The sequence below is a fragment of the Halyomorpha halys genome, unplaced genomic scaffold, assembly GCF_000696795.3.
Source record: "Halyomorpha halys isolate HHAL.00 unplaced genomic scaffold, Hhal_1.1 Scaffold12.1, whole genome shotgun sequence".
Lineage (NCBI taxonomy): Eukaryota > Metazoa > Arthropoda > Insecta > Hemiptera > Pentatomidae > Halyomorpha > Halyomorpha halys.
The window spans coordinates 481,354-497,164 of NW_027109908.1; the positions used below are offsets into that span (position 1 = coordinate 481,354).

General features: G+C 32.7%; 2 protein-coding genes across 2 annotated transcripts in view; one reads left to right on the forward strand and one right to left on the reverse strand.

The window, feature by feature from the left end:
* The window catches only part of LOC106678973 (lipase member H-A), a 24,733-nt gene extending 10,087 nt beyond the window's left edge, over positions 1 to 14,646 (reverse strand). Inside the window, exons 1-4 of the mRNA XM_014417859.2 lie at positions 14,522 to 14,646; positions 13,841 to 13,986; positions 4,302 to 4,562; positions 1,638 to 1,841 (exon numbers count right to left, since the gene is read on the reverse strand). Of these exons, the coding sequence (XP_014273345.2) occupies positions 1,638 to 1,841; positions 4,302 to 4,562; positions 13,841 to 13,986; positions 14,522 to 14,646 (736 nt within the window). The remainder of the gene's footprint in view (positions 1 to 1,637; positions 1,842 to 4,301; positions 4,563 to 13,840; positions 13,987 to 14,521) is intronic.
* Positions 1 to 15,811, forward strand: part of RYa-R (RYamide receptor) — a 707,678-nt gene that overhangs the window by 113,196 nt on the left and 578,671 nt on the right. The gene's annotated exons all lie outside the window — the stretch shown is intronic.

A 15,811-nucleotide genomic window follows, 5' to 3' on the forward strand; every position in this document is an offset into this window, starting at 1 on the left:
TAGAACCTCAGCCTTCTCATTCTCATCATGTATCCATAGAACCTCAGCCTTCTCATTCTCATCATGTATCCATAGAACCTCAGCCTTCTCATTCTAACGCCAGGCTCTGGGTCTGGGTCTGTATTTTTTTAGATTTCTTGATTCGACCTCAACCTGTATCCTTCAGGTGTTCTCTTAGGTCCTTAGATCCTTCTGAGATTTCTTCTTTCTATTTTCAAAAGCCCCCCCAGGCTGGGAAGACACGAGGTTTCTGTTCCATAGAGTATCACTGGCTTGATGACCGTGTTATGTCGTATTTTAGCTATAATAGATATGTTCTTCTTGTTATGAAAAACTACTAGTGGCAAAGATTTCTTTATTTTGGCGACCTTTTCTTCTTAAAACCCGCGCCCTTAGTCATCAGTTCCATCTTCTCAAAAGATATTGTTTTTCTTTGTTTCCTCTGTTTTTCCGAGATGGTGTTCGGGCAATCGCCTTTTCTCATGTTTCCGCTAAAAGGGCAAGGTCGTCCGCGTTTGCGAGTCATTTAATTTTTTAATTGAAGTTATTATTCTTAGTTCCTTTGGTTGCACCTGAATTGCTGATTTTCCATAACTCCTTCATGATCTTGTGCAGTACCACGTACACACGCACTGGAGACAACCCATTTCCCTGCCTGAGTCCCATTCTGATGTGAAATTGTTCGCTGATGCATCCTTGGAATTTAACTTTAGAATCTGTCCCTGTCATTGTTAGCCCTATTAATAATCTAGTTTTCTGGGCAACCCCGTATTCTTTTAGTACTTCTAGTAGTGTTTCCTATATACCGAATCATATGTCTTTTTAAAGTCTGCGAAAGTGATAAAAAGGTTTTTTTTACTAGATTAATTTTTATTAATATATTCTTGTTTGAGAGTGGTTTAGTTTATTTAAAAACAAATTTGATCTTTTTTTTCTCAACTTTATTCTTTTCAAAACCTTCTAAGGTTTCGACCCTCAGGTCATTCTCAAGGATACCTTTATTTTGATTGTCACTTTCTTTTTTAAAATCTTAAAAATGCCGGCTAATTGCCTTTGACCCATCTTTAAATAAATTAATCATTAAAATAATATCATAAAAACATTATAAAATTTTTTTTTTTTAAAAATAGATTCCTACTTACATTACTTTTTCTATATAATTCCTTCTTAAATTTAAAACTTTTACAAACTCACTTCCTTTCATTTACATTTTCAACCTTAAAACAGAACCTATCTTCTACAGGTTAGGACTTTGTTATCACCTTATCATATAACATAATGTTTCTTAAATGATTAATTTACATTTTCAATATAATTTAATTAACATTTATTACTAATTATTCTGATTACAACACAAACATTTATTAATATATTTAAAATCTATAATTAATTTATTCCTATTTTATGTGTATTTCTCTTAAATTTACTTTTAGTCCTGTAGTGTTTGATCAACAGCTTAAGGCTAAAAATTCGTTCCTAAATTTTTTATTATTATCTAATTTTTTATTAAGAAATGTGAATTCAATCTGATCCAAAAGGTTTTTCCCTTCATCTTTTTGAATTATATTCATTAATTATATAATATAGGTTTTAAAACTTACATTTCGCATAATTATATTAATTATGATAATAATTACCTGTAGAAACTGGATTTATGTAACTAACACACCCTGGCTGAGTACAATATCCTCCATTAGGGTAAAAGTCTACGTGGCCCAAGTTCTCTGCATAGGAAAGTCCAATGCAAGTATGGATGACATCCACGAACTTACCATCACCTTGGTCCAATCTGGAATCCTCGCCTCGGATCATTTCGAAGAGCGGCTTTGCAGGATCTAGGCCTGAAAATGAAAAAAAGATGACTTATAAGAATAAAAAAAAAATTCAAATCGTTCGGGTTCTAATAATGTAGCAAATAATTATTTTTTGTTTCACTTCAGCCGTGAGCCAGTGTCCTATTTGTACAAGAAACGGGAAGAAAAAAAGGGAGTTATTTCTGCCCTATTTTTGGAAACTATGTATAATTACTAGTCAACATTAATAAATCTGCCAAGTATACGCAGGGGGATTACAAAATGGCGGCAGTTTCGAAACGTTAAAAAAATTAATTTTTCATTCAGAGCTCTACATTTTTAAAACTACTATCAAAACTAGAACACGGAAGAAAACATTATTTAAAGTAGAGTAAATGTTCTAAAATATGAGACCTAGTAGAGTTATTTACGTTAAATAATTTTCGAGATATAACTTTTCATAAAAATGTTGTATGGGTCGTACTGAAAGATCAGTAGTTAGTGAATTTATTTTGAAAAATTGATATCTCAAAAAGCTTTTGACGTACAGATATCTTTTAGCACTCAAATTAAAGCTAGTTTAATGAGCTATAAAGTAATTTATGATGTTTATCTTCGTAGGGTAGTAGTTTACATGAAATTCACTAAAATAAATTGAATTATAGTTGTTTGGACAAAGTTCCATCTACCAAATTTATATTCATATGTGAATAGATAGAACTAATTACGTTCGATAGTTCTGAGATATAGGTTTAGATTAGGAACATCATTTTTGGGTATAAAGAAGTATTTGGATTTATGTGAGAAGAAATAGTTTTTTTATTATAATCTTTTTGAACAACAAGAATACACAGTGTATTCTGCATTGTTAGATTTTAAGGAATTATCCAATATTTAATTGATACTAAATTTTCTTTTGACGTGACAACGTCTTATAAATCATTTTGCGGGATGCCATGTTAGAAAAAGTGTTCCGTAACGGAAATTGACTTCGTTTAACATATGGATATTATATCATATGTATAAAAATTAATTAATGTATAACCAAGCAAAAATAAATATCTGAATTCAATATGTGAACTGGTTTATTATTTCAAATATATAACATTGGATTGATTTTAATTTATATTTATGTAATATTAGCATAGAGTATACGTTGTCACGGAAATATGTCGCCTCGAAATATGAGGCCTACACGGGTACGTTTTTTTAACTTTACATCTTCTTATTACATATATTTCCTTATCAACAACTTAAAAGCGTTATTTCATCTTCTATGAAACAAATATCAAAGAACTGAATATCTTAAAAAAGATATATAACTGAAAATTTTAAAATAAAATGAGAGAGCTTACCGTAGATTAAAAAGTGGAGTAGATGGTTGGGGGTTTAGTCAGCAAATAAACATAAAAAATATTTATTTGTACCGACGTTTCGACTTGAATTTTAGGTCTTCATCAAGTTAAAAGAGATAACAACCATCATTCAGAGAAACATACAAATTAAAAGCAACTAAAAATTAAAAACAAACTAACAAATTTGGAAATATACATAACAATGAATTGAAAATAAAATAGTTGATTAATAACCATCGCAGTAGACAGTGGTAGATTGATAATAATGAAATATAATATCATATGTGTAAGAAGATATGTATAAGATAAGGTACGTAAGTTTTTCAATTTTTTTATACACTACTTACAAATCTTCTTAGGGACGTCACGGCCGTGCGGGTTGGTGGGCAGGTCCAAGTGCGCTCGGTTCGGAACGTTGTGGGTTCGATTCCCACCTGGGACAGTTAAACATTAATTTTTCGGTGGTCTCGAAGAATGAATCTTGACACTCCCACCTTGGTTAGTACGTGGCGGCGACTCAGGTAGCCGCCAGGGGTTGGCAAATTGGACCATTAGGCCCACCACTAAATACCTGTACCTGTACCAGTACATATCTTTTTGCCTGTATGGTATTATATTTTATCTTTCATTGTTATCAATCTAGTACTGTCTCCACGGTTATTAATCAACTATTATATTTTCAATTCATTGTCATATATATTTCCTAATTTATTGCTTTATTATTTTTTTAATTTTTATATTTCTCTGAGTGATGGTTGTTATCTCTTTTTATTTTTTTGCCGTGATGAAAACCTGAAATTCAGGTCAAAACGTCGGCACGAATAAATAATTTTTTATTCATTTATGTTTATTTGCTAACCGCCTCCGCCCTCCCCTCCGACCATCTTCTCTGCTAAATAATTTTACTTTTAGATATAGTTTTTATCTACAATTTAAAGATCCTTGCTCCAAAATTATAAATGGACGTCAATTTTTCCTCTTCCTGTGAGAATGAGACCCATATGTATGATGAAAGTTCAAACCGAGAACGTTCGGGCGATCGCCCTATAGTGATTGATTTGGTGCGTTGCAGGTTCAATTTCCACCTGGGTTAGTCAATATTTATTTATTTATTTCATGGCCGTTTAGTGCAACAATCCCACTATCAACATACCTGTTACCCTTGCCACTAAGCCACGCCCAGCAGAGCGTACGTAGCCACCTATCAGACCTGCAACGTGGGCTCCTAGGCTGTGTCCAATGACATGGATTTTGTCAATTTCTGAAACTCCTTCGTCAAGGATCTTCAGGATTGTCATTCCGGCGTACTCTGCAACTCGGTACAGGAGCATTGTCGTCATTGCGTATTCGTTCTTGGAAAAAGACCCCCAGCCGATCTCAACCACGTTGATGTCATCTTCGTTGTCAAGATAAGCTAAAAAAATTAATTGAACATTAAAAATTCCACAAAATACTAAAATATTAATAAATTGGCGTTGAAAAATGTTCTAAAATTATGGTCTTATTATTATTTTTTTTATTAGATTGTACAAATTTAATAGTAGTAGGATCTTACAAGGTTACTTTATTTGCAGGTTGCTGAATTTCTCAACACAAATAGGTACGCTCTGTTCAATGTATTAACAGATCAGATCAACTCTGATTTTGTATAATCCTAAAGGTGCTGTTCATTCCTCAGGCTTGAGGTGTTAAGTTTCGGGGTGGGTTAAGATGTGGGAACCCTTTGATTATGTGAATGAGACTAGGAGCGCTATCTATTGACACACGAAACAATCAGGATCAGCGCCACCTAGAAAGAAAAGAGCAAACCTGAGCTAATTGGAGGGCTAATCGCGTATTGTTTGAACCTGAAGACATTTCAAGGACCTCTGGCCTGTCCCCACTCAATTGCTAGCCCTAGACTATAGATGTCCAGCTAAGCAGGGAACAGAGCGTAGGCAACAGGGGCACATATCCCGGAGGTCAGCATATAATCAGGCAGCAACACAGAACAAGTGACCCACCTGAATATGGGCTTCTAATCGCTTGCAGCAAGTAAGAGAGCATATTTCTTCTTCTAATTAACACGGAGTGGTGAACCAACATTATCATCATCTCATCTCAGCTGTATAACTTCCCTTCTTCTTATTTTGCTTTTCCCTATAGTGCCCACTCAGCGTTCAACTACCGATTCCAACATTCTCAATCAGCAGCTAGATTCCTGGTCTGACGAAGATCATTCCCTCTTGCCCTGCAAAGCCTGTCGAAATACTCCAGTTAGGACATTTTTGATCGTCCACGATACCTTCTATAATCCGGTATATTGTCCATGGTTTTTAGGGGGTCTCTATGTTCCTCCATTCTAATGACATGGAACCATTTCAACTGCCGTGTCTGCGGAACCTCCTTCACTGAGGCAATCCCCAGTTCTCGGTGTATCCTCTCATTTCGGACACGATCTCTCCTCGTCTTCCTCACCGTCAGTGACTCTACTCTCCTGCCAATCCGTAAATGTCAAGTTTTCAGCTCCATACAAGAGTATCAGCAAGTATACAGAATTGTAGATATGGAGCTTGACATTCCTAACTACCTCTCGCTTCCCTATTATAGTATTGTAGATCTGGTAATAGGCTGCATTAGCTTCCTTTACTGTTTGATATTTCTGAGTCTATTTTCCTAGACATGACTATTATAGTTCCTAGGAAGCTGCAATCTGCAACCAATTCCATTTCTTCTCCGTTATAATCTGTATGGATATCTTCCGCTTGCCTCCCCACATGTTATATCTTGCTTTTGCTGGTATTTATTTCCATTACTTTCCGGTGGAGCTCTTCGTGCCATTTAGTCACTGCCAGCTGGAATTTATCAGGGATGTCCACGACGAGAACAATATCATCCGCGTTGAGGAGTTGTAACGACCGGAAGTAGGTTTCTACGGCTCAGGAACGTCCTCTCTGTTCTTTTACAGATGGCAGACACTTCGTCCATGTACAGTAAAAATAGCAAGGGACTTAGACTGTCACCTTGTTTGACCCCTCTTGCTATGCTAAAGAAATCAATTAATCAAGCAATTAATAACTTCCTAACAATCTAAATTCTCATTAAATTACTAACAATATTATAGTAACTTTGGCTTACACCCCTCTCTACAACTTATTTCAATTTATCTTCAATACATTACTTTATTTTCATCAATCATTTTTGTTATAATTAAACCCATTCTGAAATGGATTAATTTGTGTTGATTCAGTAATTACTCTACCATAAAGTGGATTTGGAATGTCTGATCAAAACAGGTGACTAAACACGTTTGCCAAACAATAAAAGAGTCGCGCATATGCAAACGCGTGGGAGGATCATTTGGATTAGCTGAAACTAGTTTAGAATTTCCCCCAATTCTTGGATTTAATAATTATCTCTTATTTAAGATTGTATATTTTAAAATTCTATCAATTCGATGGAAATGCATTGTTTCAAATCTGGTTAATTAAGTTTAGCAGTTTATTTTTATTTAGAATAGTTCAAATATGTATTTTTAAAGGAATTATGTATTTAATCTTTAGGTAATTAAATTTTTTTTAATAATTTATTTAATTTTATCTACAACTGTATTATATACAAGAAAATTTGCTGCAGGTGATATAATGACATGATACAAACATGTGGAGAATCTACCCATTGATAGAACTCCAATAACATTTCTAGAGGAGAAGATCTCGAGGCCATCTTCTTTTCAGACGCTTAGAAGGATTATTAGGTAATGAAGGAGAAGCCAGGTTAGAAACAAGTGGATTTGGATGGTTGAGAAGTTTATCATGGAAGGAATGGTATCTGGTCCTGGCCAAATTGGCAACATATGGAACATTAAGGTCCTGATGGATGACTTGATTTGTGACAAAGTAAGGAGCATTAAGGATTTTACGAAGGATTTTGGACTGTAAGGGTTGGATTCGGGAGGAATTTGATGGTTTAGTGGAGCCCCAAAGCTCAACTCCGTATGTCCAGATAGGCCTTATAATAGTCACGTAGTTCATAATGAATAGGGCTAGATCGGTTACAAATATACACTAAGATCTTTATGTATGATTTCATTTGTGACAAAGTAAGGAGCATTGACGATTTTACGGAGGGTTTTGGATTGTAAGGATCGGATAAGAGAGGAATCCGAAGTTTCTGTGGAGCAACAAAGCTCAACTTCATATATCCTGACCTTATTACAGTCATGTTGATCGGAATTGTAGTGGTGTTTCCTGTATTTTAAATCTTGTAGAAGGATTCCAAGTTATTCGTTTGTCTAGTAATTAATATACATCTGAATAACTAATACCAAGGGTAAATATTTACTCTTAAAAAATTACAGTTTAATAACCGAATTTATGTAAAAGAAAAAAAAAACCGCACGTTCTGGTTTATTATAATATATTATTATAGAAAATAGGACTAGAACCCAGACTAAAGAGGTAAGATTAAGTACCGATCGGGTCCCTATAAACAATTAAACAGTACAATCGAAGACCATTATGGAAACAAAGCTAATAGCTTCAACTTTATGCTGTCGCTTTTGAGAACAAGAGAGAATGGGCCGATATTAGCGAGCTCTGGGAGGAAATTATGATATCAAAGGTGTCTCTTATTTAAACAAAAGCTCCCAGCTGCTCTTAAACATTAAAGATTTAAATATTTTAAAATTATATTACATATAATAACTAAAGATAACTCTAAAAAAAAATTTAAACAGATGTTCTATGGAACATAATTCTGGAAAAAAAAAATGTAATTTCCAATTCCTTAATGGTTTCTTATAAAGATGCTTTTCCTAACTATATGTTATATTCAGAAACTAAGAGGGACCTAGTGTTTGTACTAAGTTTGTACAATCTTGCAGTTGTACGTAAATTTCATTTTAAATATTTTAAAATATGAGCATTTTTGATCAAGTCTGGCGCCCGAAAGTGCTAAACAAGAAAACCGTAAATTCCTACCTCCTATCAGAGTTAGGAATTAGTTAAAACTAATAGCTATTAGCTATCCCAACTAGAGTTGGAACCAATAGCTAAAATAGTCCTGTAGACGATATTGATTTATTAGTGGTTCATCATGAATGAGGGTCGTATCTATAGCAATTTTTATTCATAGCTAAAATATTTATGGATACAATATTGGTGTATTTAATATAATATAATATAAGGTTCGCATTTATTTTAGCTATTAGTTTCAACTAAAGCTAATATTTTTCTATTTCTGCCTATGTATCAATATCTTTCTTACGGATTATTTAAAGTAAATCACAACAGCGTTTATTCATCCCTCTGATCTGAGTCTGCTGGTGTACCTCAGGGTAGTACCCTTGGTTTTATTCTTTATACAGCTTTTACACCGGACACCTCAACCTATACTAATATTATCGCCTCCACGTATGCTGATGACAGGTCTATTATAACTGCATAATGACCCTTGGATTGTATCCCAAACCCTCCAATCTGACATCACCACCCTTGAACAATAGTATCAAAACTGGAGGAATAAAATAAATTTTACCAAATAACCTTTATCCTTCGTCGTAAACTCATAAATTCCTGTCCTACAGTATCGTTTAATAAATCCTCACTTATCTTGGAATTATTCAAGACTGAAAATACAGGAAATTGCTCGTAAATTCAGACAATTAGAACACTTATAAGACAAATGTTCTAAACCTTCAGCAACTTGCAAAAAAAATCATATAACTACAATAAGGCCTATCTGGACATACGGAGTAGAGCTTTTGGGCTCCACTAAACCATTGAATTCCTCTCATATCCAATCCTTACAATCAAAGATCCTTCGTAATATTCTTAATGCTCCTTACTTTTTCACAAATCAAGTCATCCATCAGGACCTATATGTTCCATTTGTTGCCAATTTAACTAGAACCAGACACCAATCCTTCCGCGATAAACTTCCTAACCTGCACAAACCCACTTGTTTCTAGCCTGGCTTCTCTTTCATTACCTGATAATCCTCCTAAGCGTATGAAAAGAAGATGGCCTCGAGATCTTCTCCTCTAGAAATGTTATTGGAGTTCTATTAATGGATAGATTCTCCACATGTCTGCAGTCATATCATTGTATAACTATCATCAAATTTACTAATTATATTTATTTTTAATTCAGTTGTAAATTTCAAATAAATTAAAATAGCCAGTTACTAAAAATTGTTGCATTTGGGAATATAAAAAGCAACAATAATTGTGGTTTGTCGACAATAAATTTTAAACCGTATACACCATATTAAACTGTTTTTTTTTTGTTTTTTTTTACTTGAACTCCTTCTTGGTCAATTCTGACATACTGAAAGGTTATATAGAGGTAACCAACCTGCTCGCCAAAGTTCCCAGATGGCAAAGATCTGTGGTTGAGGCACCTTAGTTACGGAAGCCCATATACCATATTACTGTTGTAATATAACCCCGATATAATATAGTGTACATTATTTTGGTTATTTTAATATCGTTGGTTATATTATATCTAAGATATTAATATAACCAACCGATGCTGCCATCTGGTGGGATCACAATCAGTTACTTGTACGTATAAAGTCTACTTTTGTTTTCTTCAATACAGAATTCTAATGGTATTTAACTTTGCTCAAGGAAATCTCACGATAGTGTTGAATATCGTTTCTACGATATTGACATAATCATCGTTTCCGATTGTGTATGGAAATCTATTCGATATTCCGTCCACTTGCTTGAAGGAGATTCTTGTGAGATATCCTTTTATTCTTATACTTTATCTCTTCAACATACTTTATCATTCTTGGTCGCTCTCGATTTTGCATTTTCTTTGCACACTTCTATAGTGGCCGATTACCGGAGGCGGGGAAAATATGTAAAAAATTGATAAAATAGCGAAAATATGTTGAGTATTTTATAATTTATACAGTTCAAAAACGGGAAAAAAAAGTCAGTTATTTCACCCTAATTTATAATTATTTCAATGGATGAGTCTGCCTAGTATATTTAGGGCAATAAAAAATAGCACCAACTTTAAAACGACAAATAATAATAGCAACTTACTTTTTTGAGTGGAAAAAATAAAATAAATTCCAATACATATTTCGGGACTAAATAGTGATTTTGTAAAAAATAAATAAGTGGGATTATATTTACTAAATAAGTATATTAAGACACTTTCCAAAAAACTGTATAAATCCAGTATTTTACGGTTTGGGAAAGTGTACTATATCACTTATTTGATAATTATAATCCGCCTATTTTTTTTTCTCGAGAAAAGCAAGCCGCCATTTTTGTTTTGGTATGACGTCATTTCGACATAAAGATAGATAAGCTCATCTACACAGTTCTAGTGTTATTTTAATTTATTTCGTTTTTTTTATGGAACCAAATATCTATTATGAGTTCTATTTATTATCGTTCTTGTACAATACCAAGTTGCAAAAAAAAACTACTATAACGAGTCCACAAAGGCTGTTCATACAAATGCCAGAAAACATGACAAAACTAGAAATATTCATAGTTGGTAAAAGGTGGCTAGAAGGGACCTTAAATTATTAATGAATCTAAATAATAGATTATATATTTGTTAAGATCAATGCGATAAGTATAATGCAAGATACACATTTAAGTTCATTAGAGAAACTGCGTGTCGATTCAAACTATTACAGCACTTACTTGACAAAGGGTCTTAACTTTCAATCCATTACACCTATAGACTACGAGACAATAACAAGGACACACGGAGATGAGCTTTGGGGCTCCACTAAAGCATCGAATTCCTCCCAAATCAAATTCTTACATTCCAAAATCCTTAATGCTCCTTACTTTGTGACAAATCAAGTCATCCATCAGGACCTCCTTGATAAACTTCCCAACCACCCTAACTCACTTGTTAAGCTGACTTCTCCTTCATTACCTAATAATCCTCCTACGCATCTGAAAAGAAAATGACCTCGAGATCTTCTCCTCTAGAAATGTTATTCGAGTTATATTTATAAAGGATAGGACCAAGGATACTACTCTGAGGTACACCAGCAGACTGAAGGAATAGGGATGAATAAGCACAGTTGTGATTTATTTGAAAGTAATTAAATTAAAAAGGAAGGTTGAATTTATATGGTATGAAGTCCTATTTACACGAATTTTCATCATCTACACCTACATTGCTGGCTTCCTTTCCTTTTGTTAATTTTTATTTTGTTCCTTCATATAGGGTTTTTTTTATTTATAGGTTTTTTTTTATTCATAGGGTTTTTTTTTAAGCCCGATAGAACTTGAAATTGTAAAAAATAACACAAAAAATTAAATTGTAATCAAAATTTTTTTTTTATTTGAAAGATCAATACGTGACATTAACATTTGAAAATGATTTCGGGCATATGGGCACCGCGGCTGTTCTTGACGAAGCGCATTCTGTAAAATTGTGTTCAGCGATGAGGCACATTTTTGGCTTAACGGGTTTGTTAATAAGCAAAATTGCCGCATATGGTCGTGCGATTTGACACCTCTCGATTATTTCCTGTGGGGCTACGTGAAGTCACTGGTTTATGCTGATAAACCAGCAACAATTGACGCCTTGGAGGCCAGCATTGTTGTGTTATTCGTGACATACGGCCAGCAGTGCTCGAAAAAGTGGCCCAAAATTGGACGTCCAGAATGCGCTTCGTCAAGAACAGCCGCGGTGCCCATATGCCCGAAATCATTTTCAAATGTTAATGTCACGTATTGATCTTTCGAATAAAAAAAAAATTTTGATTACAATTTAATTTTTTGTGTTATTTTTTACAATTTCAAGTTCTATCGGGCTTAAAAAAACACCCTATATAACGAAAATATAGGAAACGAATGTAATATCCGAAAACATTTAAAAGAACGAAACAAACGCATGGATGACTCCTTGTTTAGGGATTGTACAAGTTTTGGATTTATAGTAAAAAACAAGTGTCATAAGATTACTTTAAACAAATAATGGTAGTTGTATAAAAACAATACATTAATAAAATAAATTTATTACAATTACAATTTTACTTTCACTTACGTTTATATAAAATATATAATAAAGTGAGAATTCTACAGTGACTGTGATAGTGACAGTAATAGTCATAGTGAAAGCTATAACTGCCACTACTGTCGGGCAACCTAGTATTTGCTGTCGCACTATCAGGATTTGCTTAATAGTTGCACGTCTGTGTAGATCCAGCATAACATTTCCGTTTTATTTTGTTAGCTATAGTTTATTTATTAATTACCTTAGTAATTAATTTTATATTTTATTTATTTATTAAAATTTAGATTTAGACTATTACAATACCTACTGGACAAAGGGTCTTAACTTTCAATCCATTACATTTATAGACTACGAGACAATAACAAGGACACACGGAGATGAGCTTTGGGCTCCACTAAAGCATCGAATTCCTCCCAAATCAAATCCTTACATTCCAAAATCCTTAATGCTCCTTACTTTGTGACAAATCAAGTCATCCATCAGGACCTCCCTGATAAACTTCCCAACCACCCTAACTCACTTTTTAACCTGACCTCTCTTTCATTACCTAATAATGCTCCTAGTCATCTGAAAAGAAAATAGCTTTGAGATCTTCTCCTCTAGAAATGTTATTGGAGTTATATTAATGGGTAGTTTCTCCATATGTTTGTATCATGTAATTATATTACTTACAGCAAATTTATTAGAATATATTTTTATTCAGTTGTAAATAACAATAATAAATTATATTAAAAAAAAGTTCATTAGAAGTTACATTTATTCCAAATGACTATTCAAAGTAACCATAAACGTTACGATTTTCCTTTCAGTTGGAAAATGATGTGGAGAGTTATTTTCAATACAAAATATAAATAAATAAATAGATAAATATCTAATTTGTTAAAAGCTTTGGGCTCCTTTAAACCTTCGAATTCCTCTCGTATCCAATCTTTACAAACCAAAATACTTCGTAAAATCCTCAATGCTCCTTATTTTGTTTCTAATAAAACCATCCATAAAGACCAAACCCACTAGTTTCAAACCTTGCTTCCTCTTCCATTCCTGGCAATCCTTCGAGGCGCCTGAAAAGAAGATGGCCTCGTGACCTTATATTGTAAACTGTTTTTAGAGTTCTACTACTGGGTAGTTTCTCAACATCCTGTATCATATCATTATGTCATTATGATCAAATTTACTTGTTGTATTTTTTATACAGTTGTAAATATCAATAAATAAATAAGAAAAAAAATCGCTAATATTAAATCATTGATTCTAGTTAAATTTGTACTTTCTGAAACCAAATTTCATGGTTGTTTTTGAAAAAAAAAATCTTTTAAAAGCAAAATACGTAAAAATTAAAAATTAATCCTATATCTCTATTAATTAAAATATATATGATTGGGTTTCTAAATTGACGTTTAATAATATTAACATTATTTAAATGTTTTTTTTATGTCGTCAAATAACTTATTAATTTTTTTTTTTATTTTAGTTTATGAATATAATTCAATAATATTAAGAAAACAAACTCTTTGGATCAAATTGAATCCAAATTTTTTAATACAAATATAATAACTACGTAATAATATAATATAGTAATGTAACTATATAATACTAGGAAATGTATCGGAGTTTTATTTTATACATATATATTTATTCCACATTTCTGCTATGTGTAAGTTATGAGAAAAAAAGAAAAGAGTGTAGTAGAAAAGTAATTGCTTATTACCTTTCCTAATGCCAGTAACTCCAGTAGACTTTTCATCTGCAGTCCAGCCGTGTGTCACGAATTTTATTTCTACCTTCGGAATGAATGCATCTGTAAACCTTCCACTATCGTCTTCAGGCGTGATAATGATACCATGGGGGTGCTTCCTAAACAAATGTAAAATCATTGTTGAATATAAAAAATTTAATTAACATCTTTATTTTTTTTTCATTTAATACTAGATCGCCCTGGTGGGCCTTACATGGTTGATATAACCGTTATATTTTTTTTTATAACAATTGATTATGGGGGGGGGGACACTTATTATAGTGTCGTACAAAAGACCCCCAAGCTATATACAATGTTATAATTAAATGAAAATAAGATAAAATAAATAGATAATAATAATTCTTCTTAATAGATCAGAAAAGTAAAATTAATAACAAAGAATAACGGCATTGGTAGACCTAACAAAACAAACAACTAATAATATGCAACTGATTAATAAATATTGCCGGGCCGTCTATAGCTTAGAGAGTGGAGGCGTAGGCGTGGACTCTACCTTGAGAACTGTACCAGTGACAGAAAGCGAGAAAAAAAAATAGTAATCCTATTTTGTTAGCAATACAACAGAACTAAAGGTAAAAAAAAGAATTCTACGTCATCGATTAATTTTTTTTTCACATAGTTTTGCTTAATTACCCATAATTACTTTGGGGAACACCGAATTGAAGAAGAAGTAATAACACGCAACTCCTGTCTTTTTTGTTGATGGTAGTTTGTTTTATAGGCAGCACCACGGGCAGGCGATCAACTTTATCCCGCATTAATATCTCTCTCTCTCTCTCTCTCTCTCTCTCTCTCTCATTGGACAATCTTATAATTTAGAGAATTAAATCATCACTTAGAATTACTGTAAAAGAAAACAATTGTTTACAAGAAAAAATACTTTTTTAAAACTTTGAAAAGTCAAATTTCTAATAAAATAAAAAAAAAATTAACTAAATAAAAATAATTATGTACATTCATATTTTTTATTAATGAGGGGAAACAATGAATAAAAATATGGTGCGTCTCGCGCATCTTACAACATTCATTTATTACCCTTCATACACGCCAACGTTTTTGTGTAAATTAGTGAGCTCGAGTTGAAGCTATCACTATTGTTTGGCCTTAAAAAAAAAATATTAAACCAGGTGAAAAATGTAAATATTTGTTTGTTCTGTTGCTATGAAAATTCGAACTTTTATATTTTTGGTTGTGGGAATAACTAAGTTTTGATCCTGCCAAAAATACAACAGTTTAACAAAGATAACTAAGGTGTAATGCATCGAATCTTGGTTTTCTGTTGTTTTTTTCTCTTTTAATTATTCTCAAAATTCTTTAATATTTTGTTTGCATCCATAGTTAAATATTGATTACGCTGAAAAGCATGTTTAAAAAAAAATCAAAGGTCCTTTAGAAGAAGATTTTTAAAAAATACGCATTTAAGCACTACCACGCTATCAATAAAATCTATTTGACCATAAATACCATTCAATTGTACGAAAATACACCGAGTTTAATTAAGATCGTTCGAGTAATTTTCAAGAAAATCAATGTGAAAAATCGATTCCATATATTGCTTTCCGATCCGTCGATTTTATTGATATATGACCGTCAAATCTCAGGCATATACCCACCGTAAATATGAAATTTGATTTTCTAACCATTTTTGTTTTTGAGCTAACCACTTACAGACGAAGTTGCAAAACCTGGTTATTTGGACCTCATACGTGTATTTCGGTTGAAAACTGGATTTCGAAATTTTCTACCATCACAATATTTTCTCTTACTACATGTTCCATACATAGGAAAGTAAAAGTAAAAAGTCTCATATGTCAAATGTAAACCAAATCTATTAATTTTAATTTATATTGTTATTTTAAAAGTAATATAAAAAATACTTACTTATTGTATAGCAGTAGTATTGCAGCAAGGCCGGATCCAAAA